The sequence below is a fragment of the Arachis ipaensis genome, chromosome B10, assembly GCF_000816755.2.
Source record: "Arachis ipaensis cultivar K30076 chromosome B10, Araip1.1, whole genome shotgun sequence".
In the NCBI taxonomy this organism is placed as follows: Eukaryota; Viridiplantae; Streptophyta; class Magnoliopsida; order Fabales; family Fabaceae; genus Arachis; species Arachis ipaensis.
In genome coordinates, this window is record NC_029794.2 from 26,359,647 (window position 1) to 26,373,827 (window position 14,181).

Consider the following 14,181-nt stretch of genomic DNA (forward strand, 5'->3'; position numbering starts at 1 on the left):
ACCCCACGGAGACGTCAGCCACTCCCACGGCGGCGTCAGCCGATCCCACGCCCGCACTCGCTCCCCCTCCCGAGCACACGACAGCCAAGAAAGGAGCCTAACAAGGCGCGACGAGGCGCACACACAAGCGACCTCCCGGCCTACCCAAAGCAGGTCAGAGAGCCACTAGGAATCCCAGAGAGGGAAAGCCAGGAAACAACAGGATCCCATTATCATGGGAGCCACTCCTTTCCACCCCTCGATCCTCAAGGTCCGACTCCCGAGAAACTTTGACAAGCCGACGGACATGATGTACGATGGGACTAAGGACCCCCAGGAGCATATCACAGCCTTTGAAGCAAGGATGAACTTGGAAGGGGTAGGCGACACGGTCAGATGCCGGGCATTCCATGTGACGCTAGCCGGCCTAGCGATTCGATGGTTCAACGCCCTCCCACAAGGTTCCATCACAGTTTTCGTAGACATATCCCAGAGCTTCCTGGCTCGGTTCACGACACGCATAGCCAAGGCAAAACACCCAATCAACTTATTAGGGGTTACCCAAAAGCCCGGGGAACCGACCAGGAAGTTCCTGGACAAATTCAACGATGAGTGCTTGGAGATCGACGGCCTTACAGACTCAGTCGCCAGTCTCTGCCTGACGAATGGCCTGCTAAACGAGGACTTTAGGAAGCACCTCACCACTAAGCCTGTCTGGTTCATGCAAGAAATCCAAAGCGTGGCCAAGGAATACATCAATGATGAGGAAGTGAGTCAGGTTGTAGCAGCCAACAAGCGGCAGCTCCCAAACCCCTCAGTTCGGCAGGCCCCTCAGTTCGAAAGACATAAAGAGGCTCCCAGGGACGGCACCCTAGCCAAGCAACCCAAGCAACCCCCACGAGTAGGAAGGTTCACAAATTACACGCCATTCACGGCGTCCATAGTAGAGGTTTACCAGCAAATTGTAGACAAAGGAATCCTATCCAGACCCAGACCATTGAAAGAAAGAACGGGAGGCAACAAAAGCCTTTATTGCGATTATCACAAGGGGTTTGGTCACAAAACCCAGGACTGCTTCGATCTCAAAGATGCCTCAGAGAAGGCCATCAGAGAAGGAAAGCTGAGCGAATTCTCCCGGCTCATCAGAGAACCGAGAAGACGAGAACGAGAGCACTCTGAGGAAGATCGTAGCCGAACTGTCAAGTCAAGGCAAGAACCCATGGAGGATGCCAATAACCCCCCAACCTTTGTGGTCAACATCGTGGTCGGGCGCGACAGCCCCCCCAAATCCAAATCGGCAGCAAAGAAGGATACCCGGATACTCTCCATCTCGACAGAAGGCCCCATCGCCAGCAAAAGATCTCCCACAATATCCTTTGGCCCAGAGGATAAATGGTTTCACGATCTCCCTGAGAACCCCCCATGGTAGTTACAACAATGGTCGGAACAGGGTTAGTCAGATGAATCCTCGTCGACACGGGAGCTGATTCTAACATCCTATTCAGAAACGTGTTTGACGCCATGGGCCTCAAGGTGTCTGACCTCAAGAATCACCAGCACGGAGTCATGGGACTAGGCGATAACTACATTAAACCTGACGGGACGATCTCCCTCCCAATCTGCCTGGGAACCGGCGACGCCAGGAAATCGGTTATGGCAGACTTTGTAGTCCTCAGAGACTCCACAGCCTACAATATCATCCTGGGGAGAAACACCATCAATGAATTCTCAGCTATAATATGCACTAAGTTCTTGATAATGAAGTTCATAACGGTCAAGAGAACAGTTGGCTCTATAAAGGGAGACCTAGAAACAGAAGTCGCTTGCGACAACGCCAGTCTCTCTTTAAGAAAAGAATCTAAGAGGGCAGCTGGCGTGTTCTTGGCAGACCTGGACGTCAGGATGGAAGACAAGCCGAGACCAGAACCAGAGGGGGACATGGAAAAGTTTTAGATAGGGAAGTTGGCAGATCAGTTTACCTTCGTAAATAGGAATCTGCCCCATGAACTCAAGGGCCCCCTCATGGAGGTTGTAAGAGCAAACGGCGACCTCTTCGCATGGACACCATTAGACATGCCAGGACTAGATCCCGAGGTCATGTCCCACCGACTAGCCGTAAAACCCGATGTCAAACCAGTAGCCCAGCGGCGAAAAAAGATGTCTCAGGAAAGGGCCGACGAGGTCGCCAAACAAACAGCCGGGCTACTAGAAGCAGGGTTCATCAAAGAACTCGAGTACTTAACGTGGTTGTCCAACGTTGTCCTAGTCAAAAAAGCCAGCGGGAGGTGGAGGATGTGCGTCAATTATTCCGACCTAAACAAAACATGCTGATAAACCACTATTTTATGGTTTATCTTATGCTCAATTGAGTGGTCTTTATCAATTCTTTACTCACTTATTTATACTAATTGCATGGTTTTACATTTTCCTTCCTACTCTTGTGCTATGATTGAAAACATATTTCCTGGGCCTTTAAATTGCTAATTTTAATCCTCTCTTATTACCATTCGATGCCTTGATATATGTGTTAAGTGATTTCAGAGTTTATAGGACAGGAATGGCTTAGAGGATGGAAAGGAAGCATGCAAAAGTGGAAGGAATACAAGAAGTTGAAGAAATTGCTAAGTTGTCCAGCCTGACCTCTTTGCACTCAAACGGTCATAACTTGAGCTACAGAGATCCAAATGAGGCGGTTCTAGTTGCGTTGGAAAGATAACATCCGGGGTTTCAAAATGATATATAATTCGCTATAGTGTCCATACAGAAAAAGGACACGCACACGTGAATCACGCGCATGCGTCGTTCTGCAGAAAAATCAGCGACTTGTACGAATCAGAATTCGCTCCCAGCGATTTCTGGGCTGTTTCTGACCCAGTTTTTGGCCCAAAAAACACAGATTAGAGGCTATAAAGTGGAGGAATCCATTCATTCATCATCATTCACTCATAATTCATAATTTTAGGTTTTAGATGTAGTTTTTTAGATAGAGAGGCTCTCTCCTCTCTCTTAGGTTTTAGAATTAGGATTTCTCTTAGTTTATGGTTATATTCTTCATTCCAGGTTCAATGTTCCTTTACTTTAATTTCTCTTCTACTTATTTCAGTTTTTTAATATTGGTTTATGAACTCCATGTTAAGATTGATTTTCTTATTTAATGCACTTTGAGGTATTTCAGATTTATGATTGCTTTCTTCTATTTATGATATGATATAAATAATTTAGATTTTTCCTCCTTTGTTTAGTTGAGTAATTGGTGACACTTGAGTTGTCAAACTCAGCTGTTGATTGAAAATTGGAATTTGCTGATTGATTTGGATCCCTCTAAAGCTAGTCTTTCCATATGAGTTGACTAGGACTTAAGGAATCAAGTTGATTAGTCCACTTGACTTTCCTTTATTTAGTAAGGGTTAACTAAGTGGGAGCAATAAACAATTCTCATCACACCTGATAAAAGGACAACTGGGATGGAATTTCCAGTTCTCATACCTTGCCAAGAGATTTTCTAATTATTATTTTATTTTTCTCGTCATTTAAATTACATGTTCCTTATTTAAAAAAAACCCAAAACAAAATATACTTTTTCCATAACCAATAATAAAACATACTTCCCTGCAATTCCTTGAGAGACGACCCGATGTTTAAATACTTTGGTTATCAATTTTATTGGGTTTGCTTTAGTGACAACCAAATTTTTGTACGAAAGGATTCTTTGTTGGTTTAGAAACTATACTTATAACGAGAATTTATTTGTGAATTTCTTTACTAGCAGAAATCCGTTCGTCAAAATGGCGCCGTTACCGGAGAATTGCAAACGTGTGCCTTATTGGTTATTGTAAATATTTGCTTTTTGCTTGTTTATTTGTTTTTATTTTTGTTTTTATTTTTGCTTTTTCGTTTCTTTGTTAGTATTTCTAGTTTTAAGAGTTTATTTTCTTTAATTTTTATTAATTTTTATTTCCCTGACTAATATGAATTCTCACTCCTCTGGTTTTAAGTTTGGTTCCAATGTTGTTGTAAGGAATGGAAACTATAATGAAAATAGGCATCAAGGTTGGAAGAATCAAAGATGGGAGGAGCCACAAGGATTTGATCGACCCTCTTGGCAACAACCCCCTCCAATGTGCTATAACCAACAACCATTCTATGATGCATACCAAGACAATAGTTATGGTGGACCCTTTCGTGACAACCAACCTCTACCAAATTACTATGGTCAAGAGCCATTCCAGGGAGCGTACCAAGATGATGAATATGGTGGACCCCCTTGTAGTTACCAACAAGGCCCACCATATGCTTACGAACCGCCTCCCCAACATACCTTTGAACCACCATACTCACAAGCCCCCTACAACCAAACACCTCCATATGACCATAACCCATATCCACCATACCAACCACCTTATGAGCCATACTTAGAACCACCACCTCAATATACACCATCTCCATATCCATCAATCCAAGAGCACTATGATCCTACTTATGATAGCCGAGCGCAACAAGAATCAAAGGATCGTCTCAAGGAAACAACGGATCGACTTCATGCAACTCTTCATCAACTAGAGCAAGCGATAAATCAATTAGCTTCCCAACGTTCGGACACTCAAAGAACTCCCACGGATCTATGTGGAGAATCTAATGAAGAACATAGCATGAAGGAGACACTAGAAACTCCGGTGGACAGTGAGCAGCATGACTTTGTATTGGAACAATTGGAGGAAGTCGTAATCGTTGAAGAAGAAGAAGTGGTCGAAGACTTAGGAGATGCGAAACGTCCACGGGAAAGCCCAGTCATAGAGCCCCCTTCTAAGGAGTTTGAATTTGATGTTGAGGAGGGTGTACAACCTCCAAGGCATATCATGGTTGAAGACTTTGAAGGGGATGATCAAGAGATGGATTCAATCATTGATGAATTCTTATCTACATTTGAATCCTCTCCCATTGGACTTGACATGGAGATTAAAGAAGAAGAAGCAAAACCTTCCATGCCCCTGGTGAATAATGAAGAAGAGAGAGAATTGAAAGAAAGCTACCAAGAGGAAGAGGTTGATATTGAAGAAGCTTGCAAAGAGGTGGAAGTTGTCAAAGAAGAGCCCAAGGGAATGGAGCTGGAGATCACCTTGCCAAAGTTGCTGGAGACCTCTCCCCCAAAGCCATTACCATCCAATACAACATTCAAGTAGGTAAAATTCTTATCCTTGACCTTTACTTTCCCACTTGAATATGGTTTACTTGAGACAGATGGTCAGTTTAGAGCTCTTTGTGGCTTTAAGAGTAAGAGGGAGATTGTTAGTGGTTGGCAACACAATCCTAGATTCGTTGTGGTTGGGAGCTCAAAGTCTAAATGCAAGGGTTGGTGTAGAGCTCGAATGAATAGGTCTAGAAAGCTGTTTGGATGCCTTAGTGAGAATTCGGATTGCTTACCACCCGGATGGAATCATCATGTTCCACTTGAAGACGGGTGCAGAAACAAGATTTGGGATCCAGGCATACATGAGGATCGACTTTGGGAGCTCAAAGCTTGTGAAAAACTCCATCAAAGCTTGGGGAATGTATCTGGAATTGATAGAGATTGTTTGAAGTCCAAGCATTGGTGGAAGTTTCAGGATGAGTTCAAACACAAGCTACCATGACAAGGAGCTCACCAAATGTCCAACTTAAGGACTTTAACTAAAAGTGCTAGGTGGAAGACAACCCACCATGGTATGATCGTTCTTTTTCAGTGTTAGTTTTATTTTGCTTTATTTTATTCTTAGTTTTATTTTATTCTATTTTTTTTAGTGTTCATTCATAATGTCTGCATCCGCATCTGCATTTTGCATTCTGCATACTTCATTTAAAAAAAAATTGAACAGAAAGTTGCATGGGAACTGTGCAGAAAGTGTGCCAATCGTACAAGCATCACCACACGTACGCGTCCCTCACGCGTATGCGTCATTTGAGATTTTTGGCACCTCACGCGTACGCATCAATAATGCGCACGCGTGACCCTGCGAATTCGACGTAAAAGGTGTATTGGCCGAAAGCTGGGCTGGCTTGGTGCTGGCACTATGCCCGAGGCACAAATTGCATCACGCGTACACGTCCCTGACATGTGCGCGTCATTTTCCAATTCTGCACACTCACGCGTCCACATCAATGACGCGCACGCGTCATATGCTATTTTGGCACACACCCAATGCAAACAGAGAGTTGTGCATGCGCAAGGCTGCCTTCGCACGAGTAGCACAAGCTCGGTCACGCGTACGCGTGACCGACGCCGACGCGTCGTCTCCCATGTGCGCAACCCACGCGTACGCGTGGAGTACGCGTGCGCGTCACTCCCGCAACACCACCAGATCCCTGCGCCGCCACTTATCTTATCTTTTCTTTTCTAATCCTAATTGCTTCTATCTTTTCTTCTTTCTTCTTTCTTTCTTGCTTACTTCTTCTTCATCTCTTTAACTTCTCATCCTTCTTCACTTTCATCCTATTTTACTTAATTTATTTGCATACTTTCATTCATTACATTTTAATTTTGTGCATATTTTTACTTTCTTTTCTAAATTTATTATTTTTCTATTGGTGTTAAAATTTTCTTATTTAACTGTTGCATCTTCTCTTGAATTATCCTGGTGCTTCATGACTTGTTTTATTCTGATTGAGCAGTATTATTTAAATCAATGCTAATCTTTTATGATACTTGTACTCCTCTTGCATTGATATAAACTTATATTGTCTTTCATTACCCACACTCCTCCCCTTTGTTGCAAATTTTGCACCACTGGTATGCCATGTGCTTCTATTGTTTTCTCACTTGCATGTTGTAGCTACCATGTAATTGAGACCCCATTATTTGGCATTAACCTACCCATACTTTATTTATTTTCTTCTCTTTATTCCTGGGTTACTTTTCTTCTTTTTCCTCTTCTTTCAGGATGACCACCGAGGAAGGGAAATGGAAAACCTTTACATGGGCAACAAACAAGTTCCATATGCACAATCTTTGGAGAAAAGCATCAGTATAGCAACCCATCGACTTGCACATCTCAGCATGCACCGAGGACGGTGCAATCTTTAAGTGTGGGGAGGTCGATACCGATCTCCATGGGTTAGTTATTTTCTTCTCAACACCAATGTCTTATTTTCTTTATTAGTTCATTGTTGCATCTGCATATTTGATTGCATCTTTTCTTGAATTTTGTGCATATATTTACCACTGCTTGGTTAAAGTAATGAGTTTCCTTTCAAGACCTTATTTTATAAAATTTCACTAATTTAAATTAAAACTTTTGTGTTAAACTTGTTTGAAGATTGTAAATTGAAACATGAATTATAGCTAAGAACACACAACCTGTGAGATTTTGAGTTTATTTATATGGTTACATTATTTAACCATAAATTTTTATTCTTGTGTGTTTTCTTCCCTATGATTGTAATCTTTGCTTTGTTCCATTTATATGTTCACTATTTAGTGTATTTACATGCTTGCATATGATTGAGGCCATCACTTGTTTTTGCTCACTTATCCCAAATAAGCCTACCCTTTTAAATCACCCTTGTTAGCCATAAGCAGAAAAACAATTAAATACCCCAATTGAATCTTTGGTTATCTTAAGATAGAGATTGTGTAACAATTAAGTGTGGGGAACCGTGGGAATATGGGTTAATAAGGGAATGTGTTATGTTTTTACTTTGATAAAATATTGGAAATTTGGGTACCTACTCATGTGAAACCAAAAAAATTAAAAAAAATTCATGTACATTGATAAGTTATGTTTATTTTTCTATTTAAAAATAAAAAAATAAAAAAAAATAAAAAAAAAAGAAAAAATCCAAAAATATTCAATAAATAAGTAAATAAATAACGGGACAAAATTACCCCAATGTAAAGTTAAGTTAAAAAGATCAATGCATATGTGATAAAAAAAATTAAAGAAAAAATTTGGTACATGAGCATGTGATACAAAAGTGGGAATTATGGGTAGCTAGGCATGAATTTAGAATTACATAGAGTATGTGTATGTTAGGTGAGAACTTAGGTTAGTCAAAGATTCATATTTTAGCTCACTTGGCCATACATATATCCTCACCCTTACTTTAGCCCCATTACAACCTTGAAAAGACCTCATGATGTTTGCATTGATATACTAGATATTTGTTGATTGGTTAGATGAAAAACAAAGTTTTAGAAAGCATGACTAGAGAAGAGTAGAGTGATTGACCCTAGACACTTGAGAGATTAGAGTGCATATACACTACCAGTTAGGGGTGTGCATGGTTCAGTTTTTCCCTAAACTGAACTGAAACTGCACTAAACCATTTTAAATAGTTTAGAAACTGAACCAAACTGCTTTGTCACATAAGAAACTGGTTTTAAACCAGTTTATAATACAGTGCACCAGTTTAAACCAGTTCATAAAAAAACTGGTTTTAATTAAAAAAAATAGTTTAAACTGGTTTATAGGCTAAAACTAGTTTTCACACCCTCTCTCCCCCTCAAAAAAACTAGTTTAAACTGGTTTATAGGCTAAAACTAGTTTTCACACCCTCTCTCTCTCCCTCTCTCCCTTTCCTCTCTCTCTTTCTCTCTCTCTCCTTCCACTCTCTCTCCCTTTTTCTCTCCCTTCCCCTCTCTCTCTCCCCCTTCCTTTCTCTCTCTCTCTCTCCCCCCTTTCCCACTCTCTCCCTTCTCCTCTCTCTCTCTCTCTCTCTCTCTCTCTCTCTCTCTCTCTCTCTCTCTCTCTCTCTCTCTCTCTCTCTCTCTCTCTCTCTCTCTCTCTCTCTCTCTCTCTCTCTCTCTCTCTCTCTCTCTCTCTCTCTCTCTCTCTCTCTCTCTCTCTCTCTCTCTCTCTCTCTCTCTCTCTCTCTCTCTCCCCCTTCTACTTTCTCTCTCCTCCTTCTCTTTTTTTTTTTTCTCTCTCTCTCTCCCCTCTTTCTCTCTCTAAATCAAAAGTTGAAAGAATCATAAAATATTTACATACTAGTAAACTAAAGCATAGTCTTACTTTTTGTTCAATGACAACATTCAAAATATGATATAATATGACACTAACCTAAATGAAGTTAAAATAAACTAATTCAAATCTAACACAAATACACAATTTTGGCCCATTACAATATTCTAATCATCTTCAAGAGAAACAAGCGTGCCGACATTTCTTGAAGAATTTCTCCCTACATAGAAAAAAAATATCTCATTAATTATAGAAAACTAACAATTAGTAACAAACAAGCAATAAGAAAAAAAAAGTATATTACCTTGTTCAGCTTTTTCAATCTCTTCAAAATTTTCAATTAGTCCAAAAGGGTCATCTATTACCCAATCTTGAGTGCATACAAGAGCTTCCACCATATATGGTGTCAAGGAGCTCCGATAAGGGTCAATAATTCTTCCTCCTATACTAAACGCACTCTCAGAAGCAACTGTAGAAACCAGTATGGCTAAAACTTCTCGAGCCATACGTGCAAGAATAGGAAATCAGGTTGAATTTCCCTTCCACCAACCCAAAATATCCAACTCTGCCGACTTGTTTCTAGGCTCACAATCTTCTTTCAGATATCTGTCAAGTTCAGATTTAGCATTTGAATCACGTCCAGTTGATTGCAAATAAATATTCCGGATATCATCTTCATCCTCTTCATTGATCATTGCATCTTGATTACTTTGAGATTCATCTTCTTTGCCTTGGTAGTGATTATAAAGGGAATTCAAGCAAGTAAACAATTTTGACTTGAGTTCTCCTCCCTTTTCAACACCAAATGACTCATCCAAAATCCAATTTACAAAATCCAACTTGTGACATGGATCAAGCACAATTGCAATTAACAACAACATGTTAATGACATTTGGAGTTCCCCAATACTTATCATATTTCCTTTGCATCTTGGACGCCATTAATCTTATGCTCAAATCAGTATTTTCACAATGCAACTTGATTTTTCTTTCGATGCTAAAGACTTCTTTCATGTATTTATTACTAGTGACATACAAACTCCCAGAAATGCGCAATGTAGCATCATAGAATATTTTCAAGAATGGTAAAATTGACTCTGCATAAGTCCAATCATCATCTGTAGGCACACCATAAGATTTGCTCATCTCATTAATATATTTATCATCTTGCAACTCAAGCAAATCAAACGCTGCTCGAAGCTTCAATGCTGCCTCCAACATTAAATATGTCGAATTCCACCGAGTTTCGACATCCAAAGAAACAAGCCCTTTATAATTGATGCTCTCCCGCTCAATGCACGCTTTGAAGCTTTCACATCTCATAGGAGATGATTTGACATATTTTACTGCATTGCGAATTCTTGTAATTGAATCATCAATCTCTTTCAAGCCATCTTTCACTATCAAATTTAGGATATGAGCATAACAACGCATATGAAGATAGTCCCCCTTTAAAACAAGACTATTCCATGCATTTAATCTCTTTTTCAAGTATAAAATTGCACCATCATTAGAAGTTGCGTTATCAACCGTTACAGTAAAAACTTGATGCAATTTCCAAGCATCCAAACAACCTTCAATAGCTCTACCAAGTACCTCTCCTGAATGACCCTCAACCCGACAAAAATTCAATATCTTCTCTTGCAACTTCCAATCATTATCAATAAAGTGTGCCGTTAGAGACATATAAGTCAAATTTTGACTCGATGTCGTCCAAGTGTTAGTTGTAAGGCACACTTTTTGACAATGATGAGAGAGATAACTTTGTAACTTCATTTTCTCTATTTCATAAAAAGAAAGTATATCATGGGCCAATGTAGTACGCGGAGGGATTTTAAACTTAGGTTGCAAGATATGCAAGAGCCTTCGAAACACATTTCTTTCTACAAATCGGAAAGCTAGCTCTTCAGTCACAAACATCTCAGTAAGGATACTTCAAGTTACTGCTTGGTCAAACTTTGTAACACTCGGTGAGGATATAGGACCACTTGTTCCCCCTTCTATCCTTTGTCTCTTGCTCTGTTCGTTGTCCGAGTCAAAACATCACTTCCAATGTTGCTGCATAGCACTTGTTCCCCTCGCACATTTTATTTGACCGTTGCAGTTTTTACATCTCGCATACTTCTCTATCCCTTCTATTGGAATGAAATGTTCCCATATCTCTGATCGATTCTTACGCCTAGAAGATCCACTAGGTTGAGGAGGTAATGAGGGATGAGCAGGAGGAACAGCAGGATTTGAATGCTCCTCTCTCTCAGACATTTTTAATATGAGCAACAAACCTAATTGTAAATTAAATAACTAATTAAACAAAACCAATAAATCGACTTTGCTCAATGCTTGTTCATAGTCTTTTGTATGAAAATGGCACATAATTTTTTCCGAAATTCAATGCATTATGAAATCAAGCCACTTTTATTGAGAAAAATTTCTATGGCAATCATAAAGGCCACTTCATTTAAAAATACACTTTGTTAATTCTAAACTTGTACATCCTCAACCAATGCAAACAACTTAACAACACTTTAAAAAGGAAAATAAATAAATAAAATGACACAAACTATGAAGTAATAAATACATCATTACATGCTAACACTAACAGGGTTACTTAAACCTAGTTTGTAAAGTCACTAGTATAGGAATACATATACATATATGGCAGACATGTTTGGAACTTACTTTTTTTTCAGCAGTGCTATCTTTAGAAAACAGAGAAATGCCTCTAAAAATTGAAAGCCGCAGGAATCAGTTTGCAAGTTAACAATGCAAGGGCATTCTGGAGCTCTCTGAGCTTTCACCTCATCTAGTCTACAACAACATCAACAATAAGCAAATGTAAGAGTACTAGCAGTAAATGAATTAAAGTGTAAATTGGTCACTATTAAACTCAATAATTATCCAAAGTAAGTCAGTAACCAATGTGGTTCAACACACTTAAATATTTTACAGTATTCAGGAATCCAAATTGAACCTATGCCTAATTAATGTTCCGTTGAATCAATATCTCAATTATTAGACATTCCCCTTACTTCAGAACTCAGATTAACAAGTATATAAGTCTAAAACCGTCTCTATCAATAAAAGCAATAAGTTTTAGGATTGGCCGATAGTTTCCACAGTGAACATGAAATGACATGAAATATGATGTCATAACTCGAGCAGTATGACAGATTTGATAAAAAAATTTACAACCACTCATTTCAGAATCACACGAGAAATATATAGCATATTTGCACCTTGCACTCTGAGCAACCCATCCAGAAAGTAAAGCAAGCCATGCCAAGCTTCGAATCTAACACCAAAAGATACTTGGTGAAACTACATAAAACAGAGGAATAAGTATTAGAGGAAACAGAAAAAACCTGAACATAAGTATTAGCAGCAGGTACTACATGTGCATTCTTTGGTCTAGTAAAAGCTGGAGAAAGTAGAAAAAAAGAGAAGAAAGAAAGGCATAAACAGAAAAATATCAGTCATGGAATTTGATATGCTAAATTTCCTCCATAAATGCATTATAGCTATACAAAATGCATTATTGGAGGAGCAGAAAATGGTTTGAATCATTTCATAATTAATACCGGTGAGTATTGCTGTACCAAACACCTTTGTGAACAAAAGCATCAAGATGCCATGAACTAATTCAATTTTTATACCTTTATCTCTTTAGAATGAAAGTTTTACAATATGAAGTGAACTCTATTCTTAGTGAATTTAGTACACCTCTCTTTATTTCATTTGAATTTGGCTACTTCTGAAAGTTCCAATTGAATTATAAATACTTAACTGATAGTATTTCTATTAAAATCAATCAAATTAGACTCATTTAGAAATAACCAAATATAATATGGAATAATGGTTTCACTTTTAAAACTAAATCCAATGGAAATCAAGCTAACCCCAGTTATAATTATTATTTACTAGTAACTTTTTAAACTTATACTATTAATACAAATCACAAAAGTTATATCTCTATACAGAATTTTGTTAAAATTGCTCATAATCTTACTATGACTGAATAAGAACAAGTCAAACAAACAATAACGTTAAAACTTAGAGCAACTGAAACAAAACTACAGGAAAATCAAAATTAAAATATTGTCAAAATTGGTCTTTTGTGAGTTGGGTTTTGGTGAACAAGCTCAGAATCTCACTATAATCTTTTACTAAAAGCCATCCATTTTGCTTCCATTTCCTCCAACTCCCAAACACAAAATTCTTGAATCAATGGAGATAAATATATATCATAAAATACTAAAATGCCATGAACCTAAACATACCAAAATAAAATCAAAATGCCAGAATCCAAAAAAACAAAAAAGCTGCAATAATTAAATTAAAATAGAAATGGGTAACTGTAAAAATGGATGACCAATGGCAGCAGCAATGTAAAAAAATATTGTCTTCCCTGCTTCCAATCATAGTAAAACATAAGAGAAAAGAGATTACCTACTGTGTTAGATGGCAGCAGCAGGGGTTGGTAGCGGCGGTGATGATGGCGGTGGTGGGTTGGTAACGGCGGCAGCAAGGGAGAGACGAGAGAGGAATAGTAGCGACGCACTACAAGAAAAAAGGCCTATGGCCACGCTTTTTTTTGCCACGCTTTGAAAGCGTGGCCAAAAGTGGTCAATGGCCACGCTTTTGTGAGGGTGGCGATTGAATAGAGATTTGGCCACGTTTTTTCTTGCCACGCTTCAAAAACGTGGCGAAAAGGGTCAACGGCCACGCTTTTGGAAGGGTGGCAATTGATTAGAGAAACGGCCACGTTTTTTTCTGCCACGCTTCAAAAGCGTGGCCATAGAGAGAAAGAGGGACGTTTTAAAAGCGTGGCGATAGGGTTTCATTACAGCCACGTTTTGTAAGCGTGGCCATATCCTGGTACTCTTTTGGCACGCTTTAAAAGCGTGGCCAAAAGGGTTTTTTCTGCCACGCTTCAAAAGCGTGGCCATAGAGAAAAGCAGGGACGTTTTAAAAGCGTGGCGAGAGGGTTTCATTACGGCCACGCTTACAAAATGTTGCCATATCCTGGTACTCTTTTGGCACGCTTTAAAAGCGTGGCCAAAAGGTTTTTAAAAAAAAAACCCTAGTGACCCGGCCCCCAACCCAGTCCCCAAGCCATTGACGCTCTTTCAACCCGGTCCCCAACTCTAATCCAGCTCTTTCACCCTGGCTACCTTGGCAGAGCTCCTCCCATTCCCTTCGCCCTTCGCCCTTTGCCTTCCAAACCACTCGTCACAATCTTCTTAATCTTCATCTTCGTATTCATACCGGTC

The 14,181-nt window shown here is 39.4% G+C and overlaps 1 protein-coding gene across 1 annotated transcript; it reads left to right on the forward strand.

The window, feature by feature from the left end:
* LOC107620347 lies at positions 215-1,408 on the forward strand. The gene has a single exon (XM_016322523.1). It carries the CDS (start codon positions 215-217, stop codon positions 1,406-1,408), a length of 1,194 nt encoding a protein of 397 aa, XP_016178009.1.

Bases quoted from the DNA above. Each gene is read 5' to 3' on its own strand.
- LOC107620347 (XM_016322523.1), top strand. From the start codon at position 215: ATGGGAGCCACTCCTTTCCACCCCTCGATCCTCAAGGTCCGACTCCCG.